Below are 9,733 nucleotides of genomic sequence, written 5' to 3'. Positions count from 1 at the left end.
AGAGAAGAGAGAGCGAGAGGGGAAAGAAGGAGGGGGGAGCAACATCTCCGGAGCTCTCGGAGGAGCGACGGCACTGCGAAGATCAGCTCGGAGAAGGCGTCACTGCACGTCTCGGTTTTATCGCTTATTCTTGAAGACATCGAGTCAAATCCTGGTTGATTCGCTGGTGATGCATAACAAGTTCGTCGACATCTGGGGGAGAACTACTGGAGCAGCCGCATCACGAGCTCAAACACGACGAATGTGACAGAATTGACGAATGGTGACCTGTCGTGGACAGAGCTTTTGACATGTCAGCCACATGATCGGGAGAAGGCTGTACGAGGCAATCCACTCGCCTGATCATGGTGGGACCCAATCCTCGGAAGAATGCCCCTGCGCCTCCCTCCTTGTAGAGCGCAGGCACAGCATCTCGCATGCCCCGAGGATATTGTCGAGTGGCAGAGGAAGGGAAGGCGTCGGTTTGTAATCGCGATTTGAGCACGTCGAGTGGGTAGTTGCTGCAAAAACAAGCAGATCAGCTTGCGGTCGATACGGAGGAGCGAACAGGTCTCGGACACTCACAGGAGCCACATGCCCCAACCAGCTGCCGCGCCAAACACTGCACTCTTGCCCAAGCTGAGCTCGTCTCGACTCCTGTAGCCGTTTGAACGAATCTCATTGGCGACCAGGAGCTCGTATACCGCAAAGTATACACCATAACCATGCGCTTCACTGTAGTTTTAGATGGTACGTTAGATCGCTGATCTGACAACTCAGTGAGAGCGACTTGGGGTCAGTCTCAGCTTACCGGCACAAGGTTGCACATTGACCTTGGTAGATGCCACGCAAACCGTCGGCTCGAGCAATCTTCTTGATCGCGTCGACCGGACCCGAGTACCGCGAGTCTTGCTGCGTTTGCAGACCTTCATGGGAAAGTCGAGGCGTTAGCGCGTCGTTCCATTGAGCGCTACTTAGGGCGCCATGATGCTGATCGCTCGGCGAGATTTGGTGTTGGAGAATCGAGCCAGGAACATGACTAACGGATGCGAATATGTTCGACCGGTCCAGAAGCGACCGAGTTTCCGATTCCAGCGAACGCGCCGGCTAGGTAGTACTGAACGGGAGTCAGTGTTTCGGGTTGAGCTTGTCCTCTTGCAGCGTTGCGAGACCTGTGCAGAGGGTACATTCCGAGTCAGACCCAGGGTGACGAGTCGGTTCAAGCAAGTCGGACTTGCGCGAAGAAACGTTTTCCAGCTTGAAGGCACGCGAATTGGAGACTGACGCAAGCTCCGATACCAACAAGCGGCATAGTCGTTCCTACAAAGGTGCACAGAATGGGAGAATCAGCTCGCGCCAGGACAAGCACAGCTGGAGGGAAACTGTGTCGGACCTTTGTAGAAGCCCATGGGGCCGTCTGTTCTCATGAGCTGTTTCGCGCAATCGACTGCACCAGCATATTGTACGTTGCCAGCCTGTAATCTGACCTTGACGATGTCGACTGTGCAGGAAGCGAGAGTTTAAGGTCAATCAGCTAGAGGGCGCACGCAGGGACCAGGCGTAGCAAGAGTTGCGACCCACAGGGCTGTCCGACAAACACTTGAGCCCAACCGGCGACTGTTCCAGCGAGGAGTTCCTTGGCGACTGACGTCGATGTTCCCTCCTGGGGCACAGCAGGAGCGGCCAGAGGGTCGAGAGCATTAAGGGAAACCTTGGACATGGTTTGGTGGGGATCACGAAGACACCTTTGCTCTGGTATTGGGGCTGGACGGTGCGAGTGTGAGAGTAGCTAGCAACAGACAGATCGGGGATGATAGTGAGAGAGAGAGTACGCGGGATATTGACTCGTGCAGTGCTGCTCCGCGTCCGCGCGACTTGGCGAGCTGACTTGCATCTCGACACTTCAACCCGTCGGATCTTGCGACTGTCCGGCCTACGACTCACAGTAGTACGAACCTCAACACGCATAGTCTCGTAAGTCTCGCTATCACGAGGGGCGACGCGAAGCCTAAAAAAGGTTCATCATATGAACCCCGACCGCGACCGCAACGAGCGTCACGAGGGAGCAGCAGACCCAAGCAGGCGACAGAAGCGACCTCAGCGAACTTACATACGGTCTGCAACGGACATCTGGAGGTGCTCAAGGGGAGCGGGCTCGGCACACCGATTCGACTCGAGGTTGATCGCGCCTGCTGGCAGCGCCTATCTATAGGTCGCAGGGGAATCTGCAAGCTGGGAACAGCGTTGCTGTCCAAGCTATAGAGAATGGTGTCCGACCCGCAAACTCAGTCGACTGACACTTGCTCTCGCATTGGTTCTTCGCGACAGGTGTACCCACCCATCATGGCAGATCAGAACCCTCCCGTTGACGACATCTTCTCCGGCATGAAGAAGAAGAAGAAGTCGGCCAAGAAGATCAACATTGACGAGTTCGACGTTGACGCAGCCGCGCCCGCCGCTCCTTCCAACGACGCTGCCGGCTCCAACGTCGCCACTGACCTTGCCGCCGCTCCTGCGCCCGGAGATGCTGCCGATCCCGAGCTCGACTTTGCCGACCTCAAGAAGAAGAAGAAGAAGAAGTCGGTCAGAATCGACTCCGACCCGGAGGACGCCCAGGAGATGGAGGAGCAGAACCCGAAGAGCAAGAAGCGAGTCGACAAGCTCGGCAACGAGATCGACGACGAGCCCGTTGACAACCAGATTGCCGCCGAGGTGACGGCCGTCGATGCGAGCGGTATGGACGAGTTCTCGGACCTCAAGAAGAAGAAGAAAAAGAGCAGCAAGAAGGCATTCGATCTCGAGGCGTTCGACAAGGAGTTGAAGGAGAGCGAGGCAGCTGGAGAAGACGACAACGAGGACGGAGATGCGCCCAAGAGCATCCTCAAGAAGTCGACCCCTGCCGGAAGCGATGACGAGGATGCCGTCGACGACGAGCCAGTGGAGGGAGAGAACCCCTTCGGAAAGGACGGCGAAGATGACGAAGATGGTGTCGTGTCCAAGGCGGAGCAAGCTGCTGCCGCCAAGGAATGGCTCAAGGATGACCGTGACTACACTTACACCGAGGTATGTTTCTTTTCGCGCTTTCCGCCATCTTGTCTGCAGAACCTGACGCCTATGGGGATTTTGCAAAGCTTCTCGGTCGATTCTTCTCTCTCCTGTACCAGTCTCACCCTTCGCTCTCTGGTGGTGCGTCGAAGAAGAAGTACACGATCCCGCCGCCGCAATTGTTCCGAGAGGGCAACAAGCGATCGATCTTTGCCAACATTGCCGACATCTGCAAGCGAATGCACCGTTCGCCCGAGCACGTGATCCAATTCCTGTTCGCCGAGTTGGGTACCAACGGTTCCGTCGACGGAAGTGCTCGATTGGTCATCAAGGGTCGTTTCCAGCAAAGTGAGCAAGCGAATCCTTACCGAGACATGGCTCAACTCATGTGGACTAACCCTCGCTGTCGCCCACAGAGCAAATCGAGAACGTTCTTCGACGATACATTGTGGAATACGTTACCTGCAAGACCTGCAAGTCTCCCGACACGACGCTGACCAAGGATAACCGTCTCTTCTTCATGACCTGCTCGTCGTGCGGATCTACCCGATCAGTCCAGGCCATTAAAACTGGTTTCCAGGTGCGCAAGATTGCGACGACGCTTGTTACATCAATGCTGATTCAACGTGTTTGCTTGCACAGGCCACCACCCGCGCCGCTCGTCGTGCTGCCAAGGCTGCAACCTAAGATCTTTGAAAGAACCTTTAGTCCTAGATCTCGTCGTGCATGTTCTTGGTTGCTGTACCTTTTTCTCTGTAGAGTACTTTCGATCCCTCCCAAAACTACCTTGCATACTTGCAATTCTTTCCCTTTCCACGTGGCTCCGCATTGTGAATCTCTGAATTTTGCGCTTCGGTTTAAACACAGGCGGCTTGTTGCCACGTACGACCGTAGAAGACACCGCGCGCGAGATGAAGTTGAGACACCCGCGACATCGATATCGCTTAGGTCTCCTGCACTTGTCACTCCTCGTCGTTCACTATCACACGTCTCTCGGTCAGCTGGAACACCCAGACGCTCCGCCTGCTCGACTTTTACCGTGTACACCCATAAGGACTTTTTTTGGCGACTGACAACATCCAAATATGCAACACTGCCTCCTGGGCGAGCTGCCTTCCGAGGTACTATTACACCTGCTGTCTTTTCTATCGCTCGAATCGTTGCTGTCCCTCTCAAGAACCTCGCGCACCTTTCATTCGCTCATTCACTCGGACATCCTACCTCGCGTCTGTCTCAAACAACTCAACTACTCACCAGCGACACTCAAACACGTACACAGCCAACAGGGATGGAGCTGGAGTCGAAAAGCGCTATGGGCCGACCGGGTCCGACACAAGTGCGCAGAATGGGACTTTACCGGCGTCAGCTTTGGTGGATGGGACCGGACAATGCCCGTGGTGCGCCTTTGGCAACTCGACCGAGGTGTCACGGGTCTGCTGATTGCGAGAGGGCCAGAGCTCGAGTGCTGGATTGCGGTCGATTCGAAAGGAAGCATGGATCGAATTCCAGTCACCGTGAAAGGATCCAGTCCCGGCATGTCTGGCGTAAAGGGTCAACGCAGGCCGACAAGGAGCGCTCTTGACGACGTGACGGCGCTCACTGACGGAGGTAGAGCAGGTCAGATTGTTGTGGCGAGGGTGTCTGGACTCATTCAGAAATTACGCATTGTCGATCATGGCGGTCGTGGTCGACCGATCGTACTAGAAGAGGCCGCCCGGTATGCAACTCCACAACTCGACATCACGAGACCTGGATCGACCACGGTTCAAGCGCTTCATTCGAACTCGAGCGTGATCGTATCCGCTTCGACGACTCGTCTACGTCCTCCAGACCCGCGTCAGATCGCTCCCGATGAGAACGACTCTCTCGCACGCACTCTCGCCAAGCGCGCTGCACCTAAAAAGCATCACGTCGCTTTGCATTCGATCGTGTCGCCGTGGATCCCGCCAACAGTCATCTCGCTATCATCCAAACCTTGGAGTATTCAGCTCGCCCCGTCCTCGTCCCCTTCCTGGCTTGCGATTGGCCAGAGCGGTACTGCACCTCTTTCTCTATTCCAACTAGATTCGACAGGGAGTCCCGTAGCTTCGTCCTCCACCCCACTCGCCCATACTGCGAAACCGACGTCGGTCTACAGCTTGACGACTCCTTCAATCGACTGCTCGCCGTTTCTGAGGCCTGACCAAACTCTTGTCGCCGCATTCTTCGACTCAACTACTCGAATTTATGATTTGCGCCTGCCTCCTCCCCCTTCTTCTTCATCATCGTCGAGCCTCGTCAGTTCGAATTGGAACGATGGAAGCGTCTCTTCAGCATCGAACGAGATTCTTCGACTGTCGGATCCATGGTCAGACGACCCTTCGTACTCAGTCAGCGTGGGAGGACCAGCGGGAGCGTATGTGGCAGTGGGATCTGCACGAAATTCTGCCGTCCGAATCTTCGACATTCGATCTCCGACCGTCGATGTCGATTCAGCCCGACGAGGCTCGAACGGGATCACCGCGTTCGGACCGGGAGGGGACCGATCTCCGGTGTATGGGTTGGCGATGGAGAATTCGAGGATCTGGGGGGTGACGGAACGGAGAGGGTTCGTGTTCAACTTTCATGCGGATGTGCGAGAGGGGAAGGGCGAGGAAAGCATTGCCTATGTCACGCATTCGGGGCAAGGGAAAGGGGAGCTGAGAAAGACGGGGTTTGGTCACCGCAGTATGAAGAATCGGTTCAGGGAGATGAGCTAGATTGACGACCACGCTACAGACCGGCAGCGGAACGACTGGGTAGATGTTTTTTCGGCGGGTGGAAGCTGTAGGCTGGAACCACTCAGAGCTTGTGTTAGCGATTTATGGCTGCATGATCCCCCTTCCGCCTTTTGCCTGGCCTTGGCTCTTCGACTAAGCGATTCATATGATCTGCACGAGTGCAGAAGTCAGAGTTAAGGGAGGCCAACTTGACCCGAGAATATAGATCGGCTCCGCGGATCCGCAGAGGATCCGCGCACGCGCGACACCACGCGCCGGATCTTGGTCTCGCGCTCAATTCCGCCGACACACGCATTCAAGCGGCGCTGCTGTAGCTGCTACCGCCTAGCAGCACACTCAAGACGCGCTAAACGCGTATCGTCGCAGTTGAAATGATGCATTCAATCCCGCGACTCGACAATCGAGACATGCAGCAGTCGGCTCTCGACAGGATTGCAGACATGTCAAGTGAGTTCTCCCTTCTTGCCAAACGCGTAAAGCCCGCGCACTTGAGCTCTGGATCCCGGCTGCTCCAAACGAGATTGTCATCAAACAATGCAACTCGTGTAGCACCTGCCAGCCTGACTTGCGGCATTTTAGCGGAATGATGACTGCTGACATTTTCTACTGGGACTATAGCAGCACTCCCGCAGGCGGGACCTTCGAGGATCAACTTCTTCCCTGCACCTTCTCCGCTCAAACCGCTTCGACCTTTTGTTGTACCATCTTCCCTGCATTCGTCTGCAGATGCCGCCGGCTCGTCTCCACGTCCGTCGTCCAGATTGCCGATGGCTGCCCTCTTGGCGGAGCATCGATCGGCGTTATCCGCGAATTCAGCTGCTGGTCCTCCGACTCTGCCTCAATCCGACTGCGGTGGCACCCTGTTACCGCCTGTCCCCGAGGCAGACCTGTTACGCGATATCCTCTACATCTTTCAAGGCATCGATGGACAATTCATACGCTTCAAGACCCCAACTCCACGCAGGCCCGGTCCAAAACGCACGTTCACCCGCGGCGAGATCGTCACGGACGGAGTCGGCGTGATCGATCCTCTCACGCCAGAGGAGGAGCTCGAACAGCGCCGACAGCAGTTCGGAGCCGAAGCGGAACTCGAGGAAGGTATCGGATTCGTCGAATTGAGGAAACGAGGGTTCAGTCTGCCGGCACCTACGCGGACTCTTCTGCACCAACTCAGTGAACTAGGCTGGCTCTACCGTAAGATTGAGACGGCGCTGCTCAAGTCTGCCGAGGGGAGGAATCATTCGTTGAGCATTGCTGCCCGACAAGCGAGATCGAGGACGAAAGGGAAGAGCAAGGGCGACCAAGACAAACCGGAACCAATCGGCATGATCGAACAGAGTCTACATGCCGAGCTGCAGAAGGAGATGACGAGCTACTTTGAGCTTGTTTCCGTTCTCGAAAGCAAGCTAGACGGTGGCGACACGGAGGTGGAGCTTTCGACCCAACAAAGCCGAGCAGCAGACGATACGAGCCTTTTCGATGCCCAGGGCTTGACAGGTCGTCTGACGTTGCGGAAGCTTGATGTGTGGACTCAGGACATCCGGCTCAGAATGCGGATGATGGGCACTCTGGTATCCGAGGTTGGAGGTGCGTACATGATCTTGCTGCTGTCGTGCTGCGAACCAACACCTTCATTCCAGGTGCGAACGTCGGAGGCGCTTTCTTGACGACACTGCACGCCTACACCTCGAATGGCGACCCCTTCATTCGAAACTTTTCAGCCCGTCTACTCAAAACGCTGTCAAGGCCTTTCTTCTCGACCTTATCATCCTGGATTTACCATGGGGAGCTCCGCGACCCCTACTCCGAATTTTTTGTCGAGTTAAATCCAGCTCTCGGGAATGAAGGCGACGAGCGATGGAAGAGACGAGGCGGCACCGGATATGACGCAGACAACTGGGGCAACAATTCCGATGTCCAGGATGAGCGAGGAGTACCGAGTCACGAGCTATGGGGGGACAAGTTTTCTTTTAGGAAGGACATGTTGCCAGGCTTTTTGGAAGAGTCTTTCGGCAGGAAGGTGAATCGAAATCCGTCTGATCAGCTGCGTCTCTATGCGGCTAAAGCCCACGACGGTTTCTAAACAGATCTTCTCGACGGGCAAATCCCTCAATTTCATGAAGTACTCTTGCGCCGACAGTGCCTGGATCATCGATCGTCATCAGCAAGAGGATCAGAGTATGCCTTGCTTGCTTGCTTCGTGTGGAGGTGCGCTGAGCTGACGCCTTGTTGCAGCGCTCGAATATGCCGACATGGCCTCCCTCGAACGATCGATTTCTCTCGCATACTCGACAGCGTCTCAACGTCTTTTCGAGCTCTTCTTTGAAAAGTTCCGCCTGATGGATCACCTCCGAGCGCTTAAAGATTACCTCATGCTCGGCAAGGGTGACTTTTGCGAGATTCTGATGGAGCAGCTCGGGTACGAGTAGCACAATATACTTGATTCTGAGCTTCGCTGACCTAGCGCGTTGCGCAGACCCTCTCTCGGCCGACCTGCCAACACACTGTATCGACACAATCTTACGTCGACTCTCGAGACCGCTATTCGCGGCTCTTTACCGCCGGCCTCCTTAGCCTCTCCACATTCCCTCTCAGTCCTTCGAAGGCTCGATGCCCGAATCTCAGATTTCCAGCAGGGTGAAGTCGGCTGGGACGTGTTCCTCCTCGAATACAAGGTCGACGCTCCCCTCTCGACGATTCTGGACCCTCGCAGTCTTGAAGACTATCGCGAGATGTTCAAACATCTTTGGGGGATCAAGCGAGTCGAGTACGTTCTGAACGAAGCATGGAAGACCCTCATGACAAGCTCGAGGCTGCTGAAGAAAGGCTCCAGTCAGATTCCTTCGATTCTGCTTTATTGTGATTTCGCGCTGATTTGTTCGATGTATCGTGCTCGTGACAGTTGTTTCCTTCGCCTTGCATCAAGCAAGGACCGCGCTATCCAAGATGATCTTCTTTGTCCGACAAGTCGAATACTACTGTCATTTGGAAGTAATCGCCTGCCAGTGGGCCGAACTAGAGGAATTCGTCGCGCGCAAAGAAGGCGACCTCGACAAGCTGATTGAAGCACACAAGCGATACTTGGCAAAGCTGCTCGAGAAGGGCTTGCTCAAAGTCGTGTCTAAGCGATCGAAGAAGGAGCCTTCCCTCAAGCTGCAGCTCGAAAGCATCTTTGTCACCATGCTCGCGTACAAAAACGCTGCCGTGAGTCTACCTTTCCTCTTCAACGTAGTCTCCTGCACGACTCGCTCACATGCCCTTCTCTTTCATAGGACGACTTGTTTGCGCATGCGATGCAGCTCGAGTCGCATGCTCGCAGTGCGCAGGACAGCGCGCGCGTGAGTTCTTCTCCGGAAACCGTTCTCCAGACGATCGCTCAGTCCTGACTCGTTCGCTTCTCCCCCACGCAGGGCTTGCCTTCGCCCGTCCTCTCGTCAAGACCTCCCTCGACGCAACGGCTCTACGATATCGAGACCCTCCTCATCTCGCATTCTGAGCAATTCCAGACTTCGGCCGAGAATTTTGTCTCTTCACTCGAAAAGAGTCCTGACCTCGACATGAAGTTCCTCGCCGTGAGATTGAACTTCAACTTCCAATTCCGTGAGCTTCACTACTTTCGCGACCGGGAACAATGCTGAATCTTCTTGCGATCCGATAGGATCTGAGCCTACGGGAGCGAAATCCGAAGCCTGAGCTCTGACCTTTCTAATCACCTTACTCCTGCCGCGTACGCCCTCTGGAGAGCTGCAACATAGACCTGTTTGCGGGGCGTGGCGTGTTGCCTCGCTCTGGCCACACTAGCAATGGCCCGAAGTCCCGGGAGTGAGCGACCAGGCTGAGAAGTGCAGCGACGCCTTCTCCGAGCTGATCTTCGCAGTGCCGTCGCTCCTCCGAGAGCTCCGGAGATGTCTCTTCTCCCTCCTTCCTTCCCTTCTGCCTCTCTCTTCTCG

The 9,733-nt window shown here is 55.5% G+C and overlaps 4 protein-coding genes across 4 annotated transcripts; 3 read left to right on the top strand and 1 right to left on the bottom strand.

The window, feature by feature from the left end:
* Positions 1–220: 220 nt before the first annotated feature.
* JCM15063_000606 (uncharacterized protein) lies at positions 221–1,699 on the bottom strand (the record flags this gene model as incomplete). Its single annotated transcript, XM_076681638.1, has 7 exons — positions 221–500; positions 565–714; positions 791–905; positions 1,024–1,151; positions 1,248–1,299; positions 1,373–1,480; positions 1,561–1,699. The coding sequence occupies 7 exons, from the start codon at positions 1,697–1,699 to the stop codon at positions 221–223; spliced, it is 972 nt and encodes a 323-aa protein (XP_076531236.1).
* Positions 1,700–2,322: 623 nt separating this feature from the next.
* SUI3 (translation initiation factor eIF2 subunit beta) lies at positions 2,323–3,711 on the top strand (the record flags this gene model as incomplete). Its single annotated transcript, XM_076681637.1, has 4 exons — positions 2,323–3,042; positions 3,111–3,372; positions 3,441–3,604; positions 3,667–3,711. 4 exons carry the CDS (start codon positions 2,323–2,325, stop codon positions 3,709–3,711), a joined length of 1,191 nt encoding a protein of 396 aa, XP_076531235.1.
* Positions 3,712–4,109: 398 nt separating this feature from the next.
* Positions 4,110–5,762, top strand: JCM15063_000604 (uncharacterized protein; the record flags this gene model as incomplete). Its single annotated transcript, XM_076681636.1, has 1 exon — positions 4,110–5,762. The coding sequence occupies one exon, from the start codon at positions 4,110–4,112 to the stop codon at positions 5,760–5,762; it is 1,653 nt and encodes a 550-aa protein (XP_076531234.1).
* Positions 5,763–6,154: 392 nt separating this feature from the next.
* SPC98 (Spc98p) lies at positions 6,155–9,476 on the top strand (the record flags this gene model as incomplete). The annotated part of the gene is made up of 10 exons (XM_076681635.1): positions 6,155–6,230; positions 6,402–7,370; positions 7,424–7,803; positions 7,871–7,961; positions 8,019–8,202; positions 8,260–8,615; positions 8,686–8,987; positions 9,056–9,121; positions 9,194–9,383; positions 9,442–9,476. The coding sequence occupies 10 exons, from the start codon at positions 6,155–6,157 to the stop codon at positions 9,474–9,476; spliced, it is 2,649 nt and encodes an 882-aa protein (XP_076531233.1).
* Between the last annotated feature and the right edge of the window lie 257 nt (positions 9,477–9,733).

Source organism: Sporobolomyces koalae (genome assembly GCF_050403365.1).
Source record: "Sporobolomyces koalae JCM15063 DNA, S_koalae_JCM15063T_v1_ctg88, whole genome shotgun sequence".
NCBI lineage: Eukaryota > Fungi > Basidiomycota > Microbotryomycetes > Sporidiobolales > Sporidiobolaceae > Sporobolomyces > Sporobolomyces koalae.
Note: the sequence above shows the minus strand (reverse complement) of the source record. Positions and strands in the feature narration are given on the sequence as shown.